Genomic DNA, 13,214 nt, shown 5'->3' on the forward strand with positions numbered 1-13,214 from the left:
TGATTAAAAAACTAACAATCAACCCCAACTGTTATACTATGGTAAGAATGGAAAGATATTTTATTCTAAATGTATATGGATGAATTTGTAGAGTAGTAGTCCTTTACACAAACGCCAAATGTTGCTGCTGACCCCAAACACATTAGAAAGAGATCTACAATTGTTGATGCTCTCCGTAAATGCAAAGTCAAAAAATCAGTTGCATTTTATAGATTTCTTTATAATATTTTTGTTACAAATAGAATTTTTTAATTTAGAAGGGTTTGAACAGTAATGAAGAGACAATAACAAACATTTTATTTTTAATTTATTGAAATTTGGCTGACCATACAACGCTGTTTCGATTATTGCCAAGTACTCATCATCAGTGATCTTAGGAAATATTGGAATATTTATTTTATAAGTTTATAATCCGTATATAATTTGTTAGACTGCAGCTGCAAGACTAAGAACTCGTACCTGTCAAATAAAAAAAAAAAACTAATCGTGTTTTTCCACAAGCAACCAAGGCAGACTTTCTATGCTTAAGTTCCAAGCTTTTTGTCACTTTTATTTGTAAATGACACTAACTAAAGTAAGTTACCATCCTTTAAATTAGAACGAGCCTTATAAACTACAGTTTTATTTGTTCTCCTCTTCCAAATAATTGTCAATTCTATGTGAATTATTTTTTTCTCTCTTCGACCAAAAAAATAGCGATGTCGTGGGAATTATTTTTCTCTCTTCGACAAAAAAAAATAGCGGTCCCGTGGGACTTGTTTTTTCTCTATACTTCCATAAAAACTTATCTTCCAAAAATCATTTCCTGATCTAGGAATGTGTAATGAATATATTAGATATAATGACAGGTTTGAATGTTATTGTTCAAAAAATGCGAAGAAAATAGATAAATCTATATAAAATGTTATAGACAATGTTCCTATAAAAATTGAAAAAAGAAAATATCTCTAAAAAGAGTTAATTCTTCAAACTACAAAAGTGTATATATATAAACCATTTAACTTGTTATCAATGAAAACGAAATAATTATGCTTCGTTAATTTTAGTTTTTCCTCTTTTTAATATTAAATAATTAAAATGCATTTTATTTTATATTTTTAGTATGAATCGAGTGATGAAATCCAAAGATCGCAAGCAGATACAGACATGTCGGGATCATAAAGCTTTACAAGTAAGTCCCACACTTATGTAGTATATTGAAAAGTTAATATTACGTATATAAAGTATGGACACCTAAGGCATAGCAATATATGTATGTAAAGACCTTGTTACATATAATTGCTATATGCAGCCATGGCTGATCATCCGATAATTTTGTCTTTATTCCTTAGTTTTTTTTTCATATTTATCGTAATTCCTACTCACCAATAATTTGACCACTGATAGTAATTATATTCGCTTGTTTTTATCTACACCCATGCAGTATGTGTGTTTGTAGTAAGAAAAAATCATAGTAGTTATCACCCTTTTTGTATATATGTTTTTATTATAAGGACATGATTAGCGAAGATGTGATCTTCCTGGAACGCATCAATCAAAACTGCTGATCACAACTAACTTTTTTATATGATTATCTAAATACGATCCCTATTTCATCCTGAAGATATTTCTAGGAAGATAGTGCCTTAACATAATGAAATAACTTCCTGTAATAATTACTAAACACGTTTCAAACCGTGTTTATAAATAATCGGTTATAAATTCGTCTTTTAGACCGTGTTGCCTTACTATTACATTTGATTCATAACACTCATAGTAATTGTAATCCAAATTTTCATAAATCTAATATACATGTATACGTATGTATCTACTTATTTGGAGTATAATTTGAGAACAAAAATTAAAAAAAAAAAATACAAATTATAAATTAAATTATTAATTTAATGGATAAATTGATTTTATTTAGCAATATTCAAGTGCTTCTTTTAAAAGTTAAATTTAAATGCGTCTAAATCGTATTTTTATTAAAAAAACTCTTTCTGCAACTAAATAGAAAAATAAAAATCTAGAAAATATCCGGTAAATCCTCTAAAAATTAGTTCAAAACTGTTTACTTTCACAATTTGCCTTCGCTAACTGAACTTCTAAGTGACTTTTTATGATGATGCCTTTAAGATTAAATGTGATTTAAATCTTTAAGTTCTAAGTTAAGCCTTAAAAGTTGACAATTTGCAGGGTTTACACCATTTCTTGGGTTTTTGCGTGTGTAAATAGGGAAAAAGGTTTCAGTGTACGCTGTGATAAAATGTTTCCCTACTGCACGATTATTACGCATATAAATTGCTTTGCATATTTTCTGGCGTTTATCTGTTTCTGAAAATTGGTTATTTTCCTTTTTAGCGCTAAGTTTTCGTCTTCCTTTTGAGCACATTAAATGGAATTGAACGTTAAAGTATTCCGCTTGACTGACTGCATTCGTTGTTGCCACTGTACGTGTATTTATAGTCTAGCGGGGGGGATTTATTGGAGGTTATGTGCAGATTCCTTAGCATAATCGACAATGTTAGAAGATTCACTTCTATTGTTTTAAATTAAATATGCGCTACTTCTTTGTCTATCTGTCTATCTATCGTGCTGTATCTGTCCTAAGCAGCAGTGTTAATGTCAAGACTCTTTCAAAAATGCGATAAAAAAAACAAAATTACATTTTTTTTTCAATTTAAGTTTTTAATCAGCAGAACAGCAACAAAATTTTTATGTTAAAAAATATTTCTGGGTTTTATGAAAGATCATAAAGTAAATAACTTAGTTTATTTTAATTTTTTAATAAAAACTCTAATGAAGTTGGGCCTCTTTGGAAAACAATTCGAATTTTGTTCAAAATTCAATTTATTAAAAAAAAAAAACTCAAATTTTAATTTCATTTTTATTTGTCTTGCTTGCCCTTCCATTCTCGTCGTAAATTGTCTAATCATTATTTTTCTAATTGTAATCAAACAACATCTCTTAAACTGAATTGTTACATTAAAAAATTGAACTCACATTGCAGCTGACCTGTCTTCAGTACAACCAACCAAGGTCTATTGCTGTTAATCAGCAAATAAGTAAACAGAAGACGTTTGTTCACACTTCAACATTACTGAACGCGCTTCTTACTTCTTCTTAATGCCCTTCTTTTCATTTCGATTATCTTACTTAATCACAAAGGTACTCTACCACTTATGACCTCTGAATAATAGACAAGTAGATTAGTGAAATTCAGTTCAATATTTCCGGCAAGTCTTCGTTTTTTTCGTAAATTTTATTGAGTCTTTTTATGTTACTTTAAATAATTGTAACATTTAATTACACACGTATATCGACACTAAGTCCATTTGAAATGATTAGCAATGAAAGCACTTTCAATAAGATTCAGTCTAAGCACATGTAACCGTATAGTACACTAGCAATTTATAAAATATTTCAGTAAATAAATAAATATAATAATATATACTTACTTACTTACTGCTGCCCTTCTCTCCTAGTGCAGCATAGGGCCTCAACGATTCTTCTAAATCTTACTCTGTTGCCTGCTTCTCTCGTAATTTAGTGTGTGTGCTTTAAGCTCCTGGTTCACGGTTCTTCGCGATGTCTTAGCTGGGGCTCCAGGCCGGCAGCTACCTTGTAGATTCCAGCGTAAGGCTTGCTTTGTTATGCAGGATACTATTTTCCTGAGTGTGTGACTAATCCACTTCCATTTTCTTCTTATGATTTATATAATATATATAAAGGTATAAATACCTTAATATATAAAAATAATCGAGAGAAAAGATATACGACCTCCTAAAGGATAATCAACAATTCTTTCTTTTTACTGTTGTTCAAATATTATCATCTGCTCTTACCAAAAAATATATGTTTTCCCGTTAAAGGCCTGTTTATTCGATATTCGTATATTTCAGATGAAAATTAATACTTCTGCTAAAATCTTATATTCCTTATAAATGGCAACTCATAAATATTCTACTATTAGTTTCCTTTTTAGTCCAAACTTTATTTCTTATACTTCTTAAATAAAAATTACGTTTTAACAACATTATAGGTATAGTCCACTTCATAAAGAAAGGTCAATGGACAACAATAAATCCTATACTAAAAAAAAGCAGAACCTTTTTTGCGCCACTGTCCTTCATTACGGAAATTTTCAATTTATTGAAATATTTTTAATTTTTCAACATCTTTACATTTTCCATATACAGTCCATAATAAACTTAATTTGTTTTAAATAAATACTATATTAATTAAAATTCTTATTCTTTCTCCATATAGTTATAAGTTTCATTTAATTAACATCATCATCTTAACCGTAAATTGTTTTAATTAAAATTTTGATATAACAATTAATAAATGATTATTTCTTATATTAAATAAAAATGAAAAAATATATATAAATGTGACTTACTAAAACTATAATAAGTTTTTATAAAGGCCTAATTTAAGTTCACTTAATCACGACGTTTTAATCGAAAGTGTTAATTATAGGCACGAACACGCTACAAATCTCAAGTTCTCAGAGCTTCTTTATGTTCTATGATAACACTTCACCACCAAAATTATTAGCAATATATTTGGCCGACCTAATAATTTCAAAGCTTCAGATTCTAAAAGCATTTCTGTTCGCACCATTGAAGCAATACTAAAAAATTTTATGTCCTTATGGTAGTTCTATGATCGAACTAAAAACTTATTGAAGTTTCAAATATTTTATTCATAATTTACTTTAGTATTATATTCTCCAACTCCTATATCCTACATATAATTTAAAAACAGTTTTAACACATTAGATCCTGGTAAAGATGAATACTACAATATACTTTCACATATGAACAATCTTAGGTCACTTGTTATACTCAATTTGCCAACACCCTTTAAGTAACAAATTAATTTATATATATTATATATATATATATATATATATATTATATCACTGGTTTATTGGAAATTCTGATAATTGCAAGCAATGCAATATAACTTTTATATTTACTACAAATATAATTTTCTTTCTTCCTTTTAACTTTCTATGGCTTGTATTTATCTTGTTACTAAAACAGAATAAAACGCACAATGCTGTATATATTTATTATGTAAATATTTCCTTTATTATGTTCCGAACAATTTATTGACCCGAAAACTAGATACATGTCTCTTAATAACTTCTTCCAAACTATATTTTCTAATATCAATACTTTTAAATTCAATTTGTGGTTACTGCGATGTATGAATGTCGACGCTACAAAAGTATCTTCAAATATTTAAACTCTTCGGATTCAAATTTCCGAACTCGAGTATTCTCATTCTTTCGATTATCGTAATAGTTTTGACGCAATAGAACAACTTCTAACATATAGTTTCCCCACTCATTAACGTGAGTCATACTTTGACCTTTACATAATGTTATGCTTACTCTTAATATAATATATATTCAGAACAATTTTTAATTAAATAGGGCCATTACCAATTTGACAACAGAATTTAGTAAATATCTACATTTCCAGTGATTCCCGATAAACCGAAATGAAATAATTCTTAATTATATGATTCTTATATAATTCTAATTATATAACAATGGATTTGTAAGTGACCTATTAATAGAACGATACATTTAATGATTTACAATATACGAAGCCAATATCTATTTAAAACTGATTTGGTGTAAAGGGCTCAAAAACTTGAACCCTATGACTTAAAAGAGTTCTCAACACTTTCAAAATATAAAAGAAATAAAGCATGAGAAGATCTATTCACAGCGGTTCTCAGAAAAAATGTAAAAATTTATTTATTAAGATATATACGTCCTAGTATATTTGTTTAGTTTCAGCAAAAAAAAATTTTAGATGGTTCCATTTAAACACCGATTACTTTAAGCACAGAGACATCAAATTAAAAACTGTTCACTGAGTAAAAGTTGGCATTTGGTCTAAACTATTTGGATGAATCATTGCTACATTATTTGAGTGTTTTTAACCTAAGGTCTTTTCACATAGACTTTTCTAAAAGACCCTATATCTGTTATATAAACCACCACCCACTTTCTAATTTTTAAATTATACAACGGTGAAATCGTTTCCCGATGCTAGTGCACGATCAATACTACTAACATACATAATATATTCAATTAGAAAAAATATTCATATTATCATTAAGATATGGTTATTATGTAGTATATAGGACGACTCATTTGAAAAATAATTTATTCCAATAATAATATATTTTAATTATGAACATTTTAAATTATTATAATATAAATTTTTCATTAATTCCAGACCCGCTTTGCACGACAGGAGAATTTTCTGCATGCACTACAACAAGAGAACAGGGCGCTACTGTTACGTATACGCCAATATGAACACTGTTTAGATGATGTAATGCGTAAAGTTGTTGATGCAATAGTGGCAGAAGATAATTTACGTGAAGAAGTAGTGATGCTCAAGAGTCGCGTACGAGATTTAGAGGAACAAAATGCAGCTCTTTCTGCTAGTCCAGCTAAGGGTCGTGACGAAGGTTATTGTACTATGAGTAGTGGTCAACCTCAACCATCTAATGGTCACCTTGAGGATCTTCCAGAAGAACCAGAACAATGGTTGCTTCCGGCAGAACCTTGTTCCACAGAGATGGAAGATTGGAGCATGTCTCAAGAAGAATTAGCTGTGATTACGCTAGATGATGAACGAGAACAACATCAGCAGCGACAAAATCGAGAAAATCATCAACCAAAACCAAATAGCGAGCATGACTGGATTTGGAATACCACTGATTTCCTCAATTCTACAATGTTAGGACCGGATCCTTCTACAGATGGTATTTCACAGCTTTTACAACAAAAGGTACAATTCAAATTATTATATATTATTACAAATATAAAAAATTTATTATTTTTTTTCGTAGATTGTTTATTCTGAGGATGAAGAAGTTGCCTGTACTGAATTCACAAATGATTTCTATAAATTAGTGAACATACGCTCAAGTTCAGCTCGAAGTTTGTACTCATATATTGAAGGTGAAACAGATGATGAAGACGATGACGACTGCGACGATTCAAGTTTTTCAGGAGTAAATGTATGCTTAAGAGATCAAACAATGAAAGAAGTTGGTAAAACACAAAGCCCTACACCAAGTGAAGCAGGTCGAGCACAAGTAACAAGTTGCTCGTCTAGTGAATCGGATGAATTATCTCGTTGTACAATGCAACAGGATATAATTGAGGAAAACATGGTGCAGGACATTTCTAATACAGAGCTTAATGAAATCGAACAACAAAGTGATATCGAAATCGAAGATGTTCAGCTGGATACTGAACTACGACATCTTAATGAAACACAATGTATTGAGAAAATAATTAAAAAGGAACTACATAGGCCACCACCGCTCTTAATGAAATCAAAGTCTTTATTAGAAGAAGACGAACCTGGTTGTATATTAAGAAATAATCAACGACGGGAAATTGAATCTAGTGTTGTACGTAGTGGAAGTGCTAATGGATCCATTTGTGCTAATAGTGTGCTAAACACAAATACGAATAACTTACCAGAACGTACATTGCAAAAGGCTGCGAACTCATGGCGAAAGAGTAATGGCTGGAAAAGAGTAACTTCACCACTTCAGTCACCAACTCGAGTGGTTTCACCAAAAACTGTAAGTAATTTAGTATAACTATTGAAACTGTGCCCTTTTTAATGGAAATTTTTTTTTTTCAATAACTTTTAGGAACCAAAAACAGAGCTCTCTAAACCCTTACAGACGGTAACACAAAAATTGCAGCCAACTAGAATACCAACGTGTAAGTCCTCACCACCGAGTTCTTACAAACAACAAATGCAACCAATAAGAAAATCAAAAATTCCTCCACCAGTTCCCGTGCGACGTTCCTATGCAAGTTAAACAGAATCATAATCTCAAATCGTGTTTGCGATCTAATATCATAAAAATTCATAAACGACTATATACTTAATATTTAGTTAAGTAAATAATAAGAGTTAAGAAAAAAAGACTTAAATGTGATATATTAAAAATAATATTAAAAAAAGAATTCATAATGAAATATAATTATATAAGGTATGTAAAAGTAACACCAATTTCGGAACTGCCTATAACTGTAAAATTGAAATTTATATTGAAATTAAGAGAATTAGAAAGACTTAGAATTTTAAAGCCTAAAACTGCCGATGAAACATATATATATAGCTATGTATATCACTCTTAAAATATTGTATTTTCACCACACTCCCCCGTAATATTGTGGAGTGATAAATTGGTTGCAAAATATTATTTTTATATATTGGTCTTTCCTTTTTTATGTTTAAAACATTTTAAGTAACGCAATTTTTTTTCGATATTCTAAAGAATTAAAATTAATTTTTTCAAATAGTCATAAATTATTTTTTATAGATTATTTCTTATCCAATATAAATTGTTTTCTTATTAATACTGAAAACAACTATAGTTCTTATCATCCATTTAATTAATGGAAGACATTCAATTTTTATATCCATTTAAATACCCAATATGAATTGTTATAAATACTGAAGATCCCTATAGTTCTTATATATATATATAAATATTATATAGTAAATTTATTTTAAATTCTGCACTAGTTTAATTCTTTAAAAATTGCGTTATATAAATATAAAAACATATATCGAAATTAATTTAATTTTATAAATTAAGATAATTTATAAAGTATAAATTAGACTATACTATAATTAACATCTTTAATCATGTTATATATTATAATCTCTTAGTTATATCATTCGAATTCATAATCTGACATTTTTAGGGATTTTATTTGGCTTATAATTGAATTCTCTCTTGTATAAACTATTAATTTCGATGTATAATTAAAAAAATATATATGTATTTTTACAGTACGATAATAAGCATTGACCCTAATTAACATTAATTAAATTTATATAATCATATATTACTCAAACAGTTAATTAGTTACTCTTATAGCTAGACATTTCTCTCGTAAAGTTACTAGAAACATAAACCATATGACATATGCATATGCATATAAGAACATTATATCAACCAACTACATAGAAACGGATAAACAATATAGATAAATAGTCTTCCGCACAAATTTATGACAAAACAAAAAGTAAATTGATTTGCGTGTTTTTGACATACCTTAAATTTAAAAAAAAATAATACGAACAGAAGTTAGTTGTTATACATAGAAAGACTTATAATTAAGTTTATAAACTAAAGTAAATATATGAAAAACTTTAGTTTAAGAAATAAAATAAAAAAAAATGCAGGTAGTGCCACAAGTTATAGAAGCACCTTACATACCGAGAAATAAAATATTGTTAAACATTCTGGCACTTTCATTGCTGCTGTTAATCAATTACTTGCATTTATTAAAAAAGAAATAGTTTTGAAAAAAACTTTAAAAGTTGTTTAAAAAATTTAAGATTATAAGAAATTTAATAATGATTAAAATAGATTTATGGTTTCTGTATATTTATATAAACGTACATATAATATATTATATATATTTAAATTATTTATTTACTTGTATATATAACATTGAAAAATATTAACAATAATATTTATATTATTAATAAACTATAAGTCATATGAAAAATCAATTAAAGATATATAATATATATATATGTCAAAACATATGAAATTCTTATACACAGAAGGTAACGAATATATACATAACAAAAATCTCCTAAAATTGCAAATGTATTTTTCATAGTTTAGTGAGTACAAAAATTATTAATAAAAATAAAATTAAATTATATTAAATCATAATAATTATAAAAACATTTATGACAGGATTTGTATATAAATAAGCATATATTTATTTAAAAAAGGAATGTAAACAAATATGTGTATAAATTAAAACCATATTAATTTATTTAAAAGTTAATAAACCTTTTTTTTTATTGCATTCTTATTACTTAAAATACTAGTTATTATTTACGATACTATAAATTGGAAATCTAAAATTAATCAATAGTTATATTCTTTAATATTGTAGGTATAGTTAACTTTAAACATTGTTTATTTCGCTGTTAAAAATGGATCTATCAGTTATTTAATATTTCTTCTGGGCATTAGAAACATGAAGTCTGGCCGATAGATTTAATTGTATCCCCTGTTTGAAGATATTTTCAAATAAATGACAAAAATGTCTTCAGAACTAAATATTTATTTAAAGGTGAAGTGTGATTAAGTTTCCAAAAATATTTTGGACACATTTCTTGAAAATTTGTACCATTAATATGTTGTTAAGCATACGCAATAGCAAAAAAATGTGCTCTCTTAATTTAGCTGATTTTTATTTTTCTCATTTTTTGACATTGCTATGAAATAGAACTTATACAATAGAATTCTCCACTTAACTACATTGTTACATTAAAATATTAGCTATTTCATCAAATCCAATTATATCTTAATAAGTGTATATCGTTCTGCTATATACACGAATATTAGTTAAAAACTATGAAGTTGTTTAGGAATATATATTTCTATGCTTTATCGGCTATTGTAAAATCGTCAACTATGATGAACTAACAAGTATGCTTCATTATATTATGATATATGAGGAAAAAATTTGTTGCATCGGGATTTTATGATCAATTTGTAATGAAAATAGCTGTTCATACGAATATATATGCTGACCGAAAGGATATCTGTCTCACATTAAGTGAGGCAGAGGTGGATTCTATATTCCTTCTTATTCAACTTATACTCCGAAAAAATTTTCGAACATTTGCTTACCAATGTTATTCAAGGTGTTAGAGCGAATGGTGTGCACAATAACAATTGTACCAGCCCCAGCTATCTATGAAGAAAGTTGGAAGAATGGCCGAGTCTATGTCAACAACAACAACTATCTAATCATATTGCTCATATCCTAGTTATCGTTACATAACATTTAGGAAGACTGAATAACATCTCATGAATGCGGTTTTATTTCCAGTATGCTTTTAAGGATGAACCATAACCTCACATGTTGTTGTTTTTTGGACTCGCTAAACATGCTTGTAAAGTCCTTTTAGGAGGTGTCGAATGACATTAAATCGTTGCTAGTGTCCCGAGTGATTCTGGGACGTAAATCCGTTCTTGGAACCATTACTTCATATGTCCCACTCCTTAGTTATACCCCTGTGGATCGGGCAGTTTCAATCCAAAAAAGATTTCAAAGTTATTTTATATTAAAAAACATTTATTAAAACATTTATAATCAAAGTAAATTAAAATAATTGTTTAAAAGGAAATTATAATAACTTAAATAATTATACCACAAAAACAAATTTAATTTAACAACTCTTTTAAGCTTTTTTCTAAATCTACTGCCGTTGGTCTACAATGTGGCTCACTATTCCAACAGCAACTATAAATGTTCTCAAACAAGATTTCTTTTTTCGGATTTTTCGCAAAAAATCCTTTACCAAAAATAATATCTAAATTGAAATCATTTGCTTTCTCTTCTCTGGTATTTTGTTTTTCATATAAACAATATTTTGAAAAAAGATTAGTGCCCTTTCGCCATAAATTATGAAATGGCGTTCTATACTTCCTATGACTTTTGAGTATTTCTGTGTTTTTATAATAATTTTCCTTGCTTGAATACACATTTTCTGAATTCGTTGAAAAATTTTTTATATTCAGTACTGAATTTTTAGATACATCAACTGAGTAAGTATTGCAATAACAATTTAAATGTTTTTTAATATTTGTGTTAGATTTTACTAGAGAAAGACTTTTTCTATTATCGGGACGTAGGTTAGTTTTTACCACTAAATAAGCAACAACTTCATTATGCTCGATCCAATCATAGGGTAAATGTCTATGATGCAATTGCCACATTGTTATACCAAGGGAGTAGATATCAGAGGATGGTGTTAACGTGGCATTACAAAGTGCTTCCGGCGACATATAACGTACAGTACCCTGGAGATTTAAATGCGTAATTTTATATTATTATGACAGTATTTTTTTTAGTATATATGATTGATAAAAAATTTTAAACTTTTAAGCAAGTAATAAATAATAAATTTTACCTTTGACTTGCTTTTTAAATTTAGTTGATCGTAATTTATTGATGCACCAAAATCACATAATTTACAAATATAGCCTTTATGTATAGGCTCTGAAGTCGCTTCCAGACTTCTGCTATAATCGACTAACACATTTTGTGGTTTAACATCTAAATGCAGTATATGGCGTGAGTGGCAATATGACAAAGCCGCTAATATATCCAATGTAATCCTTAATTATAATTTTATATAGATATCTTAAGTGATATGGAACAGAATAACTTACCATATTTTGTGCACTAATTCCAGTTCTATGGTATCTAGCACCATTTGTAAGCACTGTCCAGCAAATCGTTCCATTATTACAATACCAAAATTACAAGTTGATTCTATCTAGATCAGAAATACACGAAAACACACAATGAGTAGGGCCAAGTTCATTCATTACATTTTAGTACCTTTAAAATCTGTACAATATTTGGGTGATTCCAGCCCAAAATATTAGCTTCATTGTTCATAGTTTGTAAGTTCATATCATCTAAATTCCTAATAACTTTCACAGCAACTTCTTTGGCTTTAGTTTTAATGTGGAAATAACTTTCATTGTAATATTTATTCATTTCAATATAAATATATTTGATAATCAAATATCGTGCTATTATACCTTGAAATATCGCTTTGAATACTGTACCGAAAGATCCTCTGCCCAAAATATCACATTTATCATCTTTTGGTGGACCTTCTTTCAAAATTTCATTTCGGTTTGGCGTATTGAGTATGATTTCTTTTTGTTTATTGCAAACCTTTAATAATGTCATTTTGCAAATTTTTTTATTAAATTTAATTTAAATCTATTTTTTTGCCACATTGAAACAAATATTTATTCAAAGACAAAACACATTGCAATTATCTATTAACTGTTATTTTGATTTTGTTTACATCAGACTTTCAGTTCGTTTGACATATAAGCAGAGATCTCCAACATTTTTTGTGGTTCAACAGAGATTGAACTGAAACAAGCTTTATATCATATATATACATATATACGTGTACTATTAGAAATAATTTTTATTTCATACATTAAATCTAATATGTGTTTGGAAATATGGAATAATTATACAAGAAATGATGAATCTATCGTAAATTGTTTTATCGGCTTTAAAGCAGGCTCCATGAAGTACCTTACCACTATATTAGCGCTTAATTCAATCCTCCATACACTCTACGTAAGAATCATGTTAT

The 13,214-nt window shown here is 28.1% G+C and overlaps 2 protein-coding genes across 4 annotated transcripts in view; one reads left to right on the plus strand and one right to left on the minus strand.

The window, feature by feature from the left end:
- Window positions 1–7,976, plus strand: part of LOC119683666 — a 323,964-nt gene extending 315,988 nt beyond the window's left edge. For both annotated transcript variants that reach the window (XM_038097471.1, XM_038097470.1), the window contains 4 exons: window positions 1,102–1,171; window positions 6,243–6,803; window positions 6,865–7,611; window positions 7,684–7,976. In XM_038097471.1, coding sequence (XP_037953399.1) covers window positions 1,102–1,171; window positions 6,243–6,803; window positions 6,865–7,611; window positions 7,684–7,857 — 1,552 coding nt within the window. In that variant the 3' untranslated portion in view covers window positions 7,858–7,976. The remainder of the gene's footprint in view (window positions 1–1,101; window positions 1,172–6,242; window positions 6,804–6,864; window positions 7,612–7,683) is intronic.
- A 3,266-nt stretch (window positions 7,977–11,242) lies between these two features.
- On the minus strand, window positions 11,243–12,816 carry LOC119682830 (serine/threonine-protein kinase mos). 2 transcript variants are annotated; one of them, XM_038096347.1, is made up of 5 exons: window positions 12,637–12,816; window positions 12,431–12,546; window positions 12,259–12,365; window positions 11,997–12,204; window positions 11,243–11,886 (listed from the first exon to the last, which is right to left on the minus strand). In XM_038096347.1, exons 1-5 carry the CDS (start codon window positions 12,788–12,790, stop codon window positions 11,248–11,250), a joined length of 1,224 nt encoding a protein of 407 aa, XP_037952275.1. In that variant the 5' UTR covers window positions 12,791–12,816; the 3' UTR covers window positions 11,243–11,247. The 2 variants fall into 2 exon arrangements, with proteins under 2 accessions (XP_037952275.1, XP_037952277.1); XM_038096349.1 differs by having other exon boundaries at window positions 12,431–12,569; window positions 12,637–12,719.
- Window positions 12,817–13,214: the final 398 nt, after the last annotated feature.

The sequence above is a fragment of the Teleopsis dalmanni genome, chromosome 2 (assembly GCF_002237135.1).
Source record: "Teleopsis dalmanni isolate 2A chromosome 2, ASM223713v2, whole genome shotgun sequence".
In the NCBI taxonomy this organism is placed as follows: domain Eukaryota; kingdom Metazoa; phylum Arthropoda; class Insecta; order Diptera; family Diopsidae; genus Teleopsis; species Teleopsis dalmanni.